At 43.3% G+C, this 17770-nt stretch overlaps 2 protein-coding genes across 2 annotated transcripts in view; one reads left to right on the top strand and one right to left on the bottom strand.

Moving 5' to 3' along the window:
* kdrl (kinase insert domain receptor like) overlaps positions 1–17770 on the top strand; it is a 509442-nt gene that overhangs the window by 433042 nt on the left and 58630 nt on the right. The window lies entirely within an intron of this gene.
* lnx2b (ligand of numb-protein X 2b) overlaps positions 1–17770 on the bottom strand; it is a 71021-nt gene that overhangs the window by 27982 nt on the left and 25269 nt on the right. The window contains exon 2 of the mRNA XM_078211339.1: positions 12218–12692. Coding sequence (XP_078067465.1) covers positions 12218–12606 — 389 coding nt within the window. The 5' untranslated portion in view covers positions 12607–12692. The remainder of the gene's footprint in view (positions 1–12217; positions 12693–17770) is intronic.

The raw sequence follows: 17770 nt of genomic DNA, 5'->3' as shown, positions 1-17770 counted from the left end.
AGCAGAGTCTTTGGATATTTTTAAGGCAGAGATAGATAGATTCTTGATAAGCAAGGGGATGAAAGATTATCAGGGATAGATTGGAATTTGGAGTTGAAGTGCCAATCAGATCAGCCATGATCGTATTAAATGGTGGAACAGGCTTGAGGGGCTGAGTGACCTACTCCTAATTCACATGTTCATATGGGCGTATGACCATTTACCCTTATACTACCTATGCGGCTTGGTGTCAAACTTTACTTTATAATGTTCCTGTAACATACCTAGCAATATTTTATCACATTGGTGTCATTATATAAATGCAAGTTACTGTTGTCCCATCAGATTATTGACACGTTCACAATAATAACCAAGTGTGAATACCCAGCCAGATACTTACCATTTCCATGCTACTTTTAAAATACACCATTTTGTATTCATTTGTCTGTGGATTCTATTTTTTCCAGTAAGATGATATTTTAGTCTTCAAACATAAAAGGAATTCACATTTCAACATGAGCAGCAGTGTAACTTTAGGCTGAATGAGTTAAGAATTAGCCCTACTTATATCACTGGGTGGGGCTGAATGCAATCTCTTTTCAACCGACCTCAAAGTTATGGAGATTTTCTTTTAATTGTGCCTTCACTGGGGGCATATACCACTAGAACAGGCAAACAGAAACTAACATGAAATTGCCAATGGCTAGGTCACGTGCTGAGGTTGACGACTAGCTCAGCCCCAACATCATCCAAGTTGTTTATCTTATTTCATTTGAAGGACAGCCAGTTCCTGGTAGCTTTTATTGTGCTGCACACATGCAAAAAATCCTGAACAGCACCAATTAGAGACACATGGCTGCGTTGTCACCAGGATTATCTGGACTAACTGGTATCCATACACTAGAGACCAAATAAATCAATAGGTTTACAGCCGTAATACTACACACGTAAGCCATTTTTTATGTATAAAAGGAGTGTCACTGGTGACATAGTGCTCCGCCAGTGCTCTGCACTTGACAGAATAAAGGGCTTAATGTTTGTGTTGCCAGTTTGGGGAAATATGGATTTACACAACATGGTTTCTCAATGTGCTGTTATGTTAAAAGAGTGGGATTCACTGAACACAGGGACAAATGTTCTTTCTATTTACATTCATTAAACAATTGCCTTATGGAGCCTTGTGTGACCAGCATCTAGCCCAGAGGTAAATATGGAGGAATTAGAGCCAAGTAGCTTCTGTCCTCAAATTGGAATAACAGGATGTAAGCAGTGTAAAAGTGCCTTCTATTCATTACCTCAAGTGGTTCCTTATGGTACCACGATCACCCTGCTGCAATAAAACGGTTTCTCTGGGCTTAGTGTCACATTTGGGAGACCAAAAACCATAACTTTATTCCTCTGTCTCTCATGGTACAACTGGGATAACAAAAAAGATTCAACATCACCATTTACCTTGTGACTACGTTGCATTAGTGAAGACCTGTTAAGTCATCAGCTAATAACTTCCTTTTGAGTGGAATACACTTTTTAAAGAACGTTTGTTCATGGGATGTTGGCATCGCTGGCTATTTACTGCCCATCCCTATTTGCCCGTGAGAAAGTGGGCACATACATTAGATTCTCAACCACTTTTTCGAGCTGTTCAAATTATTGGCATCACTTTCGAATGATTATAGAAACACCTAATCAATAATCAAATAGGAGGTAATGACAGAGAGATAAGCACATGCTGAATTTCCCATCATTATCATTGGATGGGTGTAACTGAACCCACAATACAACATAATACCAATATTGAGAAGAGATAAATGCTTAATTGAAATAGCAGATACTTGAATTTAGAGAGGGATATATACAAAATAATATTTTACAATTATTGCAGGAAGATTGAAGTTAACTTCACAGATATGTGGGTATGCTGTTTGGAACTCATCAAGGACATATATCTTCTAATACCATGGGCTGACTTCTCTGCTGTGTCACAAGCATAGCGTGGTCTTTAAGTGGAAAGTGCTGATAGTTACACGATAGAAACACAGGATGTTGGCATAGCAGGACACACATGTCTGCAATAACACTCAAACATTATCTGGTAATTTATCTCATTGCTGCTGGTAGAATCTTGCAGTGTTATTCTGTTCCCCAATTCCAACAGCGACCTAATTGACTGTAAAGAGGTTTTACATGTCCTCAGATCGAAGGTGCTATGTAAATATAATCATTTTCATTTCATCCCAAGGCCTGAATTTCATTCAATTGTTAATGTATATATTATCCACACACAAATTTGCATCATTACATAATTTAAGAAAAATGGTTTCATCCAAACATTTGTGCAAGGTTTGCATTCTGAAAAGGGTATTTTATCCCCTCAAACCAATCTTGATTTTAAAAAATATTGTGCTTTCAGTATTTATGCATTTTGCTCCATTGCTAATGGTTAAAGCAGATAATCACTGAATTAAAAATAAGTATTGAGAATGTAGTGGACATAATGACTCACTATAAACCCTGTGTAGTACTCACATTAAGGGCCCTATTTTACCATTTTAATGCTAAGTGCTGGGCGAACTTGAAACTGGGAATGTTTCAGATCCGACTTTTAGACCCGTTCTGAGGCGCCCCCATATACACTCTGTCTGCAAAAATATCAGCGAATCCGAATCATGCTGCACAAGCCTGTGGGTGGGGCTTAATGGACCCGAAACCCTGCAGCTCCGATTGGCGCCTCCAACTGCGCATGCGCAGAAATAAAAGATAGAATGCTGCTCCCCTACCACATTCCTCCCAGGCCAGATAATGCCTCCCCCTGGCCCCCATAGACATTGCCACACCCCCACAACATTACTGACCCCCTTATCCCCCCACCCTCCAGGTCGATCGCAGGTCCCTCCCACCCGCCCCCTCCCGATCTCAGGCAGAGTGATCCACCCTTCCCCTTCCCCCCCACCAATCTCAAGCAGAGAGCTGTTGGACACTTGGCACTTACCTCCTCATTAACTGGAATGCCCGAATTGGACTTATATGGAGCATGTCTGTTTCATGCTGATTCTGGATGGGCGAACACAGTGGTAAAGGAGCCGGTAAAATTAGGCATGCAGCCCATGAAGTCAATTTAAATGCATGCAAATACATTTAAATGGCTGTAGTGCCAGTTTCGGGCGCAGTCCCAATTGTGGCCATTTTCAGGCCTTGGTAATGGGGGAATCGGCACGGGGCTGGTGCGGATCACACTACCCACCTCACGCCCATCTTTACCAAGTTTTCGCGCCCGTTTGCGATGGTAAAATCGGGCCCGAAGAGTATAAATGCACAACTACTACTTCATGGGAGACTCTGTCTGCTTACATAAACTGATCGTTAGATGGGGATATAGAGAAAAGTGTTGGGAGAAAAAATATCTGGAACTGCCCAGCCAATGTTGTTCTCACCCATAATCCCTAGTGTGCTCCACAATCTAAGGCTCCAATGGAGCTCCTCTTACTGAATCCCTCTATGGATGTGAAAATAGACTTAGTGGCGCACATCCTCATACTGTTAGTACAAAGCAGCCAGAATAAGGGTTTGTGAAGGACACTTTAGAGAAGTCTGTTGAACCTCCCTCACAAGAAGCATTGTTGCTATTATTTATGAAGACATTTTGGATAGCTTTCCAAAGAAAAAATATATTTTGTCTGTTTTGCATTTAAAGAACAAATGCTTCCATAATCTTGCAAAGAATCATATTGCTGACAGCAGGCAGATATAGCAGGGGTAAATTTAGTTGAACTTAGGGGGTAATTCTTGGAAAGTATGGAGCAAGCCAAATGAGCCAATTCGTTTCTTTGTGTATCTAATCTTCTAATTGCTAGTTGATTTGGAAAGGTGCCAAATCTAGGGTTGGCACAAAATGGCAACCCCAGCAAAAGGGCCTATTGTTAATCCTGCTAAATGACTCTGAAGTGCTAGGATGTCAACAAACACAATAGTAAAGTGTAAATGTGCACATGATTATGAGTGTATTGCAAGAAAAGGTAGTATATCAAAACAGTAAGACTTGGAAATACTTCAATACATTCTCTGGGAAGAGGTTCCATGGAGAGGCAGATTTGTAGATTAATGCGTAATTAAGAGACTTTGCCAAGATAAAGAGGGGATATTTAGAAATAAGTGTCAGAATAAATAAAGAGTAGCAACTAAGAATTAATGTTAAATCTCAGTGGCCAATGAAGAAGCAAAGTTGAATCTGGATTTTCTTTTGTCCGCAATTCCTGAATATAAAACCACCTGACCTCAAAGAATAAAGAACAGTACAGCACAGGAACAGGCCCTTCGGCCTGCCAAGCCTGCACCAATCACATTGTCCTATCTAGACCAAGCGCCTTTATCCCTCTATTCCCAGTCTGTTCACATGTCCATCCAGGTAAGTCTTAAATGTCGCTAATGTGTCTGCCTCAAGCACCTCACTTGGCAGTACATTCCAGGCCCCCGCCATCCTGTGTGTAAAAAAACTTCCCGTGTACATTCTACTGAACCTTTCCCCCCCCTTATCTTGAACTTGTCATTTCTGCCCTGGGAAAAAGCTTCCCACCTCAATGGAAACAAAGCCTTCCCTGGTCGCAGTTCTTGCAAGTTTTAATTAAAGCTGTCCAGTTTCTGTGGTGTCACAAATATCTTCAAAACTATTACAATGCCAAACCAAAGTGGAGAGACTGCAGCGACCTCATTGTGTTATGTGGGAAAGCAGGTCTCCGCATGTCAGAAGATACGCACCAGGCAGGAGTACAGCACTCCACTCCCCAGCTGCAGTGGAAAAGCATTTCTGAGACAGGCTTTAAACCTGACCCCCCCCTTCCCCAAGTGACAGGAAGGTGGCGGCAGTCCTGTGAGGGGAGGGGGAGGGAGTTATAGCACAACAGGAAGTTATAACTTGTCTTTTCTTAAGCAAAATTACCCAGTGGCATCTTCTGACATCCCCCCTCTCCCCCAACCACACCTTCCCTCCCTCCGCACCCCCCCCACCCCCCGAAAGGCACGCAGTTGCAATGCCAGATTGAAAACCCAGTGATGTTGAAATATATTTATGTTTCAGCTGAGCAGTTTAACTCCACCTATTTGACTACCTCATCAATTATTAACTTACTGAACTTAAACCCGTGGTTAAACTCCACGCTGCTTCAGAAACTAGAGCTGCTGTGGTAGCATCTTATTTACCAGCAGATCTTTCCACTGCAAATTCTATTGTCCAAACACTCCCATTACTGCCTCGTAAATACACCAGTCTAAAGGAGGTCAGGTCATTGGAACGAGAGTTGCAGCCAGAAATGTTAGCACCCAGTTCATCAAAAACCTTGACGGCGTCGACTTGGCTGACCACACAGGTACAGCAGCATAGCAGTTACGTTACTGACCTAGTATTCCAGAGGACTGGACCAATGGTACATGGCAGGAGTTCAAATTAAATCTGGCTAGTAATGCTAGTATCAATAATGGTGACCACACAACTAATCGATTAAAGTGAAAAACTATCTGGTTTACAAATGTCTTTTAGAGAAGGGAACCCAAAAACCTGTCTAAATGTGACTCCAGACCACAACAACATGGCTTATTCCCACGTACCATTTGAAGCAGTTAAAGAAGTCACTCTGTCGAACCAATGGCAAAGTACAAGAACATTTTTAAAATGCAAAATACCCACCATCAAGTTAGGCATCAATTTGGGATATGGCAAAGGCACACCCAGCCCAGCTGACCCCGAAAACCCCTCCTCACTAACATCAGTACTGCCATACAGCATCAGGTTTCTGGGTTCGATTTCAGCCTTGGGTGACTGTCTGTGTGGAGTTTGTACATCCTCCCCGTGGATTTCCTCCAGGTGTTCAGGTTTCCTACCACAGTCCAAACATGTGCAGGTTAGGTGGATTGGCCATGCTAAATTGCCCCTTAGTGTCCTAAGATTAGGGTATGTGGGGTTATGGAGATAGGGCAGGTGGGTGGGCCTGGGTCGGAAGCTCTGTTGGAGAGTTGGTGCAAACTCATTGGACCTGCACTCTAGGGATTCTGTCTGTTACTTGCATCAAAATTGCAGAAGCTTCCCCACAGAAAAGTCATACTCACTGAATCATACCATTACCCAATGTACCAGACTTCTCTATCATCAAACCAGAATTCATCATTGGTACAATCAAGAAGCGTCAGCCCTGAGAGTGCCCAACCTTGATGCCAATCCCAATGAAGTCTCATGGCATCAGGCCAAACATGGGCATGGAAACATCCTAAAGGACAATCTGCCAGTATTAGTCAGAACAACCACCACACAGTCCTCGTGGTAATGAAGTCCTGTCTTTCCACTGAAGATCCCCTCCATGATGTTATGTGGCAGTACAACATGCAAAACTAGATAGATTGGGAACAGATTTCGCCACTCAAAGCAGGGCAGCCACACGAGTCATCAGCAGCAGCAGAATTGCACTTGACCACAATTTGTAACTTCATAGCCCAGCAGATCCCTCACTCCACCATGACCACCAAATCAGCAGATCAATCCGATGTAATGAAGACTGCTGGAGAGACTGCCAGAAGCAGCACCCAATGTGCCAAAAAAAAAGATTCCCACCTGGGTAAAAGCACAGAACATGCATGCTAAACAGCAGAAGCAACATGCCATACCGAGCTAAGCAATTCCACAACCAACAGATCAGATCAAAGCTCTGCAATACTGCCACATCCAGTTGTGAATGGTAACAGACATTTAAACAACTAATCAGAAGGAGGCTCCACAAGTATCCCCATCCTCACTGATGAAGGAGCAACTTTTCCACAAAAGGCTGAAGTATTCATAACCATCTCCAACCAGAAATGCAAAGCCGATAGTCTATTTCAGCTTCATTCTGAGATCTCCATCATGATAACAATACAATTGACCACATGAGAGATCAAGAATACGGGGTACAGGAAAGACCAAAGGACCTGACAACATTCTGGCTTCAATGCTGAAGACTAATGCTCCAGAACTAGCCGTCCATCTAGCCAAGATGTTTCAATACAACTATAATACTGGCAAAAATGAAAAATTGTCCAGGTGTGTCATGTCTGCAAGAAAGCAAACAAATCCAATCTGACCAATGACTACCCGTCAGCAAAGTAATTGAAGGTGTCTTCGACAGTATTATCAAGTGGCACTTATCAGCAACTTGTTTCCTGATGCTGAGTTTAGGTTCGGCCATGGCCACTCGCTCCAGACTTCATTACAGCCGTGGTCCAAATACTGACAAAATTCAAAGGCAGGGTAAGAATGTCTGCTCTTGATCTCAAGTCAGCATTTGACAGAATGTGGCTTCAAGGATATTTAATAAAATTAAAGTCAATGGGGTTCAGAGGAAAAACTCTCCAATGGCTGGAGTCATCTCCAGCACAAAAAGATAGTTGTGGTTGTTGGAAGCCAATCTTCATAACCCAGACATCCTTGTAGGAGTAGAATCTAACAAGATCCCTTTGACATACAACAGCGCTGAATTCCCCAGCATCAACATCCTGAGGGTCACCATTGACATGAAATTTAACTAGACCAGTCACAGAAGTACTGAAGCTATCAGAACAAGGAAAAGGCTGAATGCTCTGCATTGACTGACTCACCATGTCTTCCCAAAGCCTTTCCGTCATCTTCAAACCACGGGTCAGGAATATGATGGAATGCACACTACTGGATTGGATGAGTGTAGCTTCCCAACAACATTCGAGAAACCCAATATCATTCAAGACAAATCTGCTTGATTGGCACCTCATCCATCTCCTTAAGCATTCACTCCCTCCACCGTCAGGGCACCATGCCTGCAGTTTGTACCATCTACAATTATTGCAGCAATTTGCCAAGTGTGCGTCAATGGCTCCCAATTGCAGGACCTCTTCCCCCTAGAAGGACAAGACTGGCAGATGTATGGGAACACCACCACCTGCATGTTCCCCTCTGCAGCACACACCTATCTTGACTTGGGACTATATCACTGTTCCTTCATCGTTGCTGGGCCAGAATCTTGAAACCCCCTATGTACATACACTACACAGACTGCAGCCAGTCTAGAAAGTGTCTCACCACTACTTTATCAAGGACAATTAGGGGCGGGCCATTAAGGCTGATATTGCCAGTGATGCCCAAACATAACACAATGGCAATTAACACAGCCCAAGGGGTGGTAGACATGGATATTTAAAATATATGAGAATAATGTTCACAAAGACACCAATCCAAAATTCTCCACTTGCTCACATGATATAGCAAATAAGTTATCCTTCAATAGTGTAATTAATTTATTGAATATGTACCATGCAGACCAGGAAGCCGAGGTTTCTTTTGAAGTTTGTGCTAAATTTGTCAACCTCAGGCAGGATTCAGGGCCATAAGTTGGGGAGAGTTTGTTCCCATTCTGCTGGAAGTGAGCATTAAGCAAATTCAAATGGCTAACGTTCTTCATCTGTCAATCGATGGCAATACTTACAGTCGAGGGTTTTATGTGATGGGTAGTCCTTTAAGATGATGCCTGGCACCTGCGGGAATAGAAGTAGGCCACTCGGCCCCTCGAGCCTGCTCCGCCATTCATTAGGATCATGGTTGATCTGATGCATTTCAAATTTCACATTCTCATCTAACCCCCCCAATAACTTAGATTCCCTTCTAAAAGAATCTATTTTTAAAATATTCAATGACCCCGCCTCCAGCACCATCTGAGTTCCCTCAGAGAAAAAAGTTCTCCTCATCTTTATCCTAACAATGCAGCCTAGTTCTGGTCTCACCCCATTAGTGGAAACATCCTTTCCACATCCACCTTGTCAAGACCATTCAGGATCTTACGTACTTCAATTAAGTCACCCCTCACTCTTCTAAACTCTAGTTGAAACACGTTCAGCTTGTCCAACCCATCCTCAGAAGACAACCCACTCATTCCAGGTATCAATCTAGTAAACATCCTCTGAACTGCCTCCAATGCATTTACATCCTTCCTGAAGTAAGGAGACAAAACTGCACACAGCATTCAAGGTCCTGTACAACTGAAGCATAACATTCTCACCCTGTAGGGATTTAATACTTTGTCAAAAGGACAGAGAAACAGGAAGGGGAGGAAATCACTGGCCGGAATTTTTTGGCTGTTCACACCGGCGGGAGCTTCTGGTCCCAACAATGGTGCGCTATTGACTGTGGCAGGACCAGAAGATCCCGCTGCATGAAACACACCTCGGTGAGGCCTGAAAATCCCCACTTTCCTGTATATAATTTACAAAATCACATTATACATGCACCACATGTTTTACATGGCTTAGAAAAGAAATCAAACACGGGAACACGGGATCATGCATTATTAACTATCCCCGTGTCCAACTGTTACTTTTGCTATTTCAGAGTATCTTATTGCACGAGCATCACAAAGTGTTGCAACTCACAAACTGAGGTTATTAATTTATTCTTTGGATAATACAACTTAAGATGATGAACTATGTGCTTGCACAAGGGCAATTAGTGCTCACAATTGAAAACTTGCACTACTTTTCTGTTCATTGATCCTGCCTCAAACAATCACTGTAAAAGAGAGTTCCAAGGATTCACCATCCCCCGAGAGAAAAATTCTTCTCATCTCTGCCGTAAATGGGAGACTCCTTATTTTTAAATTATGTCCCCTTAAAAGTTCTTTTTTGGTCTGCCCCAGAAATGCCTCTGACCCTCCAACACTCTCAAAGCTTGATGTAACATTTAGATTTTCCACACAAGCTCTTCTGATGCCCAATGCGAGTCAGGCGCTATAATACAAAATTATTGGTGGTTTCATGCCATAAATTCAGTCATATAATCATCTGTCTGATTTTGAACCACAAAATTTGGTCTTGGGATGGGTCATGTTGTACTTGAAGGGAGTAAAGCTAGTCGGTAAAGTAGATTTTTAGCAGTTGTTGTTTAATGGTACATAATTTGAATGTTGCTGAAAAAAAAAAGAAATGCTTTTGTCGAAGTTTTTTGTCTTGCACTCATCAGGACAATTCACCAGATAAATGTCCAGGGAAAGAAACAGGTTTATACTGTACAAGAAGTGTGGGCTAATTGGTTGTTTGGCAGGTGGACAAAAATTAGTCACCAGCGACTGGTGCATTCTCCATGGCAATGCCTCTACCAGGGTCCACTTGCCAACCAATCAGTACTCTTTTTTCATAAAATATAAAGTTGTTTCCCCTGACGTTGCAAATTATACTATTAGTGAAAGACAAAAGCTTCAAAGTAATATCCTTTTTCAGCAACATTTAAATGGTCTCCTTCCGTATGGGAAATACGAGTAGGTTTGCTATTGGACAACAGCTACCAAAAATAGAAACCATAGTTCGACTGTATTGAGATTAGCCAAAGGAAAGTAATATTTTCACTGCCAAAATTCTTCCAGTGAATGAAATACAAGATTCTATTGTAGGGTATTACAATATTAACTAGTCAATATGTTATGAAACTCTTTCTTAGTTCCCTTTATGCTGAGCGAGATTCACTTCAGCTGGAGTTTGAGAAGTTTTAAAATACAAAGCTTTGCTAAGTTGACTTGTACTTTCTTTGAAATGCAATTGGAATTGGAAGACCAAAGCACTAGAATTAAGACAGCAAATATGTCCTGGTTTGTCCATGGGGTTTAGTGCGTTTGCAGAAAGCTTGCATGCTGCTCTGTGAATGAACCACTCAAACAACTTTTACAATAAACCAACTACAGGCGCACAGACCTGCCACCAGCTACAGTCCTGATTACAAATGGCAGACATTCATATCAGTTTCTGTAGTTCCAGCTAGAGAAAGTGAGGTTTGAACACTTCTCTGCATCTGTATTGAGAAAAATTATTGCCTTATTGGGACGACAGAAAGCATGGCTCTGTGAATCTGCAACTGGATTGAATTGAACAAAAAATTGCAACCAAAACAACTAGTGAAATGTTAGCCTTTATCCAAATAAAATTGAATGAAGAGGAATAGAAGCTTCAGCTGTTCAAAGCATTGGCCAGACCTCAGAAATGTTGACCTTGTAGGGATAGAGTGCAGATTAGAAGTGCGTATGGATCAAGTTGAAAACAGAAACAAGGTTTGTAGTTCCTTGAGTTTAGAAGTTTGAGGCATGATCTAATGGAGGAATTTAAAATGATTAAAAGGATTCAATAGGGTAGATGCAGAGGAACTATTTCCACAGCTGAGAGAATCCAGAATAAATGGGCTAAACCTTAAAATTGAAGCTAGGCTAACTCAGTGAAATCAGGAGGTTCTTTTTCAGTCAACTGTAGTAGAAATCTGGAACTCTTTCCCCCAAAAGGCTGTAAATTCAGACTAAAATTGATAATTGTTAGGTAAGGCAGCAAGGGCTTTGGAGAAAAGCTAGATAAATGGAGTTAATGTACAGATTAGCTATCATAATGGAAAGGCAGAATATGGGCCTGTTCTTGTGTTCTAAGCTCAAGTTTAAACACCGACTGCTGGTCCTGGTTTCTACTTTGTAAGACATTTGAATCCAGTTGCAGAGCTGTATTTCTATAGCTAAACCATCAGGAGTTGAAGTTTGGAAAACCAATATTCATGAGCCTGTTTCTGATGTTTGCATAACTAAATCTAGTTTAACTAGCAGAATATGGAAAGCATATCGCAGACTATCAGTGAGACAATGTAGCCAGAGTGAGGAATATAAATGCTTGGAACCACTTCACAGGACAGTCTCCTAGAATCCTTACTGAATGAGTAACAGCTAAATACTTTGGGATATTCCAAGGATATTAAATGGTGCTCTAGAAATACTAGCTTGCCATTTCTCAATTAGATTTCATATATTTTTCGGGGACATAGAAAATTCTGAATTTCAGTGCTAATTCTTGCTTTAGTAAGCTAGGGAATGACAAAGTACCTACAAAGGTAACAGGGTGGCACAACGGTTAGCACTGCTGCCTCACAGCTAGGGACCCGGGTTCGATTGCTGGCTTGGGTCACTGTCTGTGCGGAGTCTGCATGTTCTCCCTATGTCTGTGTGGGTTTCCTCCGGGTGTTCCGGTTTCCTCCCACGGTCCAAAGACATGTTGGTTAGGTGCCTTGGCCATGCTAAATTCTCCCTCAGGTGTACCTGAACAGGTGCCGGAGTGTGGCAACTAGGGGATTTTCACAGCAACTTCATTGCAGTGTTATATAAACCTATTTGTGACACTAATAAATAAACTTAAACAATGCTTCTCCCCGTTGAAACTGGACGACACGCACACTTACCTATTCTGGAGATGAGGGTCCAGCTCACAGCGCTGCATCACCTTCCCACAGTCCAGTCGGAAAGGGCAAAAAACTATCAGCTTATCAAGGAGATTCCGCACCAGGAGGCTGGATTTCCGACAGTACTGGAAGTGAAGTCTCTTCCGATCCATGGGGCAAAAATCTTGCTCTTGTAGGAAATTCTCCAGGCACTTGAAACAAAACGTATGGCCGCATGGGGTATCCAGAGGCTGCAGCAAGGGCTGGAGGCAAATGTGACAAACTAGCTCATCGTCCACTTCGTCCTGATAATCATATAAGTGGTTCTCCAGCACCATGTGTGTCTGGCCACACTCCCAGCACAATCCGTTCACAGCTGAGCTTGCATCTTCAAGATTGTGGTCACTCATGACGTCCACACCGAGAGCTTCTTCACAAGTTGCAGACTCCTTCCGGACACGTTGAGCCAGTACTCGCACCAGCGGTTATTTCTTTGCTGTAGTGGAAAAGTAATTTTTTAAGAACAGGGATTAATCAAACATAAATATTTACTCTTACAACAAAAACTAAAATACTGCAGGTGCTGGAAATCTGAAATCAACACAAAGTACTCAACTGGTCAGGCAGCATCTGTGGAGAGAAACAGCGCGAGCGTTTCAGGTTGCAACCTTTCATAATTTATTATAAATATTTACCAACGAGGACCATTAACCAATGTTTTAATACTTCAGGTAACGATCCAGTTCAGCCATACAAGAATTGCTGGTATTTTTAAACACGTCTGACAAGTTGCTTGTCAATTTATGTTCTCCTCATAAAATGACTTTTTAAAAGATATCTGTACAACATGTCAGCACTGGGAACACCCATTAATCCAATCTTTACTCTATATTATGTTCAAAATAGCAATCGCGTGACACACAAACTCTTCCTATATTCGTTGTTTTCATGAAAAATGGTCACAACACAATAATTAGTCATTCAATTACTGTTTACTATTAATACAGAAACCTGGACTAAATACCTGGAGAAATGAGTTCAAATACCGGAAAGACAATTAATTAAATAAATCTGGAATTAAAAGCTGGTGGCCTGGGATCCGGGTTCGATTCCGGACTTGGGTGACTGTCTGCGTGGAGTTTACACGCTCTCCCTGTGTCTGCGTGCGTGAGTTTCCTCCAGATGGTCCAGTTTCCTCCCACAGTCCAAAGAGGTGTAGGGTAGGTGGTTTGGCCATGGTAAACGCATGGGGTTACGGGGATAGGAAAGGGGTGGGGAGCCTGGGTAGAGGCTCTTTTAGAGAGTCCGTGCAGGCTTGATGGGCCGAATGGCCTCCTTCTGCGCAGTAGGTATTCTATGGCCGTAATTCTCCAGTCCCACACATCCCGCTGCCAGTGAGTGGAGAATTTGGCACTTAACCAGTTTTTCACTCACTGCAGCAGGACTGGAGAATCCCAGCCATGAAAAAGGCTAGAGAATTCTGGCTAGTAGAAATGATGGTGACCACACCTCATCCTATTTCAAGAATGATGATCTGAGAGGGCATCGGTGACCACGAACTTTCATTGGAACGTCCATGATTATGCTTGGCAAAGTACTATCAGATTTGCCATTGCCTTCTGCAGCCTGGCTGACCAGGAAATTCTCCCACTCTATGCCAGCAATCAGGCATATTGGAATGATTTACAGGCTGATAATCAGCCTGTTTAATCACGTTATGAATGCATCTTCCTTGGCCATCAAGCCCTGAAGTAGGATTTGAACACAGTAAGAAGTTTAACAACACCAGGTTAAAGTCCAACAGGTTTATTTGGTAGCAAAAGCCACACAAGCTTTCGGAGCTGCAAGCCCCTTCTTCAGGTGAGTGGGAATTCTGTTCACAAACAGAGCATATAAAGACACAAACTCAATTTACATGAATAATGGTTGGAATGCGAATACTTACAACTAATCAAGTCTTTAAGAAACAAAACAGCATGAGTGGAGAGAGCATCAAGACAGGCTAAAAAGATGTGTATTGTCTCCAGACAAGACAGCCAGTGAAACTCTGTGGGGGTTACAAATAGTGGGACATGAACCCAATATCCCAGTTGAGGCTGTCCTCGTGTGTGTGGAACTTGGCTATCAGTTTCTGCTCAGCGACTCTGCGCCATTGTGTGTCGCGAAGGCCGCCTTGGAGAACGCTTACCCGAATATCAGAGGCCGAATGCCCGTGACCGCTGAAGTGCTCCCCAACAGGAAGAGAACAGTCTTGCCTGGTGATTGTCGAGCGGTGTTCATTCATCCGTTGTCGCAGCGTCTGCATAGTTTCCCCAATGTACCATGCCTCGGGACATCCTTTCTTGCAGCGTATCAGGTAGACAACATTGGCCGAGTTGCAAGAGTATGTACCATGTACCTGGTGGATGGTGTTCTCACGTGAGATGATGGCATCTGTGTCGATGATCCGGCACGTCTTGCAGAGGTTGCTGTGGCAGGGTTGTGTGGTGTCATGGTCACTGTTCTCCTGAAGGCTGGGTAGTTTGCTGCGGACAATGGTCTGTTTGAGGTTGTGCGGTTGTTTGAAGGCAAGAAGTGGGGGTGTGGGGATGGCCTTGGCGGGATGTTCGTCTTCATCAATGACACGTTGAAGGCTCCGGAGGAGATGCCGTAGTTTCTCCGCTCCGGGGAAGTACTGGACAACGAAGGGTACTCTGTCCACTGTGTCCCGTGTTTGTCTTCTGAGGAGGTCGGTGCGGTTTTTCGCTGTGGTGCGTTGGAACTGTTGATCAATGAGTCGAGCGCCATATCCTGTTCTTATGAGGGCATCTTTCAGCGTCTGGAGGTGTCTGTTGCGATCCTCCTCATCCGAGCAGATCCTGTGTATACGGAGGGCTTGTCCGTAGGGGATGGCTTCTTTAATGTGTTTAGGGTGGAAGCTGGAGAAGTGGAGCATCGTGAGGTTATCCGTGGGCTTGCGGTACAGTGAGGTGCTGAGGTGACCGTCCTTAATGGAGATGCGTGTGTCCAAGAATGCAACCGATTCCGGAGAGTAGTCTATGGTGAGATTTGAACTCAGGGCTCTGGCTCAGAGGTAGGGACACTACCCACTGTGCCACAAGACCCCCCCTCACATAAACAACACATGGTTCACGAATGTCCTTACCTGGTCTGGCATACATGTGACTCCAAATTCACAGCAATGGGACTTACTCAAAAGCCCTCTCTCAACGGGGAGCAAGACACTCAGTTATACCAAACCACCACAAAAAGCTTCAAGAAGAATAGAATTGGATGAAACACTGAGGCATCTGATTCCAAGTCAACCCAATCCATCCTGCAGTCTTGCACACTAACATATGCGTACTCGAGAGCTGTTCCACAGACTAGTCAAGCCCAACTGTCATTCTCACCGAATCTTAACTTACAGCCAATATCCCTACCTCTTCAATTAGAATCTCTGGATATGCCCTAGCTCACCAGCAGATCAGACCAAAGGTAGTGACACAGTGGTATATAGCCAGCAGGGATGGCCCCAGGATCCTCAGCACTGACTCTGGACCCCAAGAAGTTTCATGGAAACCAGCTAAACATGGGCAAGGAAACCTGCTGATTTTCCCCCAAATACTCAACCCCCAGCTGATGATCAATACTGCTCCATATTGAACACACTCAGAAGAAACATAGAGGGTAGGAGCAATTCGGAATGCACCATGTAACCCAACAGATCCCTCACTCTACCAATCAGGCTAGGGATCAACTTCGGTTCAATAAGGAGGTCACGAGTTACAGCCAGCATACACAAAACGGAGGTGTCAATCTAGTGAAACTACAGTACAGGACTACATACATGTAGGGATGCAGCATTCCATTGACAGAGACAGGCAATTCTAACACCAACAGATCACATCAAAGCTATCCAGTGCCGTCGCATCCGGTTGCGAATGTCGGTGGACTATTAGACAAATAATGGGAAGAGTTGGTTCTATGAACATAACGGTGGAGACGAGCACATCAGTGCAAAAGACAAGGCTATTATGTTTGCACCCAGTCTCAGCCAGAAATGCCAAGTGAATGAATGTCATCCGCCTCCTGAGATTCCCGGCCAATTAAATTCAATCAACTTGATATCAAGAAACTGCCGAGAGCACTGAATACAGAAAAGGTTAGGGCCCTGACAACATCCAGCAGCAGAGTTGAAGACAGTTCCTCCAGAACTACCTGCACTCTTTGCCAAACTGTGTTCAGTATAGGGGAGGCAATGACCTAGTGGTATTATCGTTAAGACTATTCATCCAGAAACCCAGCTAATGTTCTGGGATGCAGGTTTGAATCCTACCATGGCAGGTGGTGGAATTTGAGTTCAATAAAATATATCTGGAATTAAGAATCTACCGATGACTGTGAAACCGTTGTCAATTGTCGAGAAAAACCCATCTGGTTCACTAATGTCTTTTAGGGAAGGAAATCTGCCATCCTTACCTGGTCTGGCCTACATGTGACTCCAGAGCCACAGCAGTGTGGCTGAATCTCAACTGCCCTTGGGCAACCAGGGATGGGCAATAAATGCTGGCCAGCGACGCCCATGTCCCACAAATGAATACAAAAAAGTATGTCTACAACACTGCCACATATCTGCAAAATTGCCCAGCTATATTCTGTCCACAAAAAGAGCAAATCCAATCCAATCAGTTACAACCACACTGCCTATTCCCACTCATAAGCAAAGTGATGGGGGTCATCAATGATGTTATCAGGTGGCACTTGCTCACCAACAATCCATTTGCTGATGCTCAGTTTGTATTTGGCTCCAGATCTCATTACAGCCCTGATCCAAACATGGAACAAAGGGTTAAGTTCCACAAGTGAGAGAAATAGACTCCCCGAGACATCAAGGCAATACTCGACTGAGAGAGGCATCAGGGAGCCCTAGTAAAGTTTGAAGTCAATGATAATCAAAGGGAAAACTCTCACTGGCTGTAAATTCTCACTAATGCAAAGAATGATGGCTGTGACTGTTGGAGGCCAACAGTTTAGCCCAGAAGTTTTACAGAGCAGTGTCCAAGGTTCAGTAATCTTTAACTTCTTTGGCAATGATCTTCCTGCCATCATCATATGATCAGAAGTGGGGAAGTTTGCTAATGACTGCACAGTGCTCAGTTTTACTCACAAATCCTCAGTTAATGAAGAAGTCCATGTCAATATGTAGCAAGACATGGAAAACATTCAGGCTTGGGCTCATAAATGGGAACATTCACACCAAACAAATGCCAAGCAATGACCAACTCCAACAAGAGAGCAACCACACAAACCTTGCAGCTACAAGAGGTGGACAGAGATCACCATCGCCACCTCCAAGTTACACGTGACTCACTGTTGAGTCATCATCACTGGGTCAAAATCTTCATCTCCCTATCTAACAGCACTATGGGAACAGGTTCCCCACACGGACAGCAGCAGTTTAAGGCTGTGGCTCACCACTACCTTCTCAAGAACAATTAGGAAGAGTAATAAATTCCGGACTTGCCAGCAATGTTCACATCATATGAATCAAAGAAAGAATGGTACTCACTAGTTTTAAGTAAAGAAGCATTT

This window comes from Mustelus asterias, chromosome 4, assembly GCF_964213995.1.
Source record: "Mustelus asterias chromosome 4, sMusAst1.hap1.1, whole genome shotgun sequence".
Lineage (NCBI taxonomy): Eukaryota > Metazoa > Chordata > Chondrichthyes > Carcharhiniformes > Triakidae > Mustelus > Mustelus asterias.
Note: the sequence above shows the minus strand (reverse complement) of the source record. Positions and strands in the feature narration are given on the sequence as shown.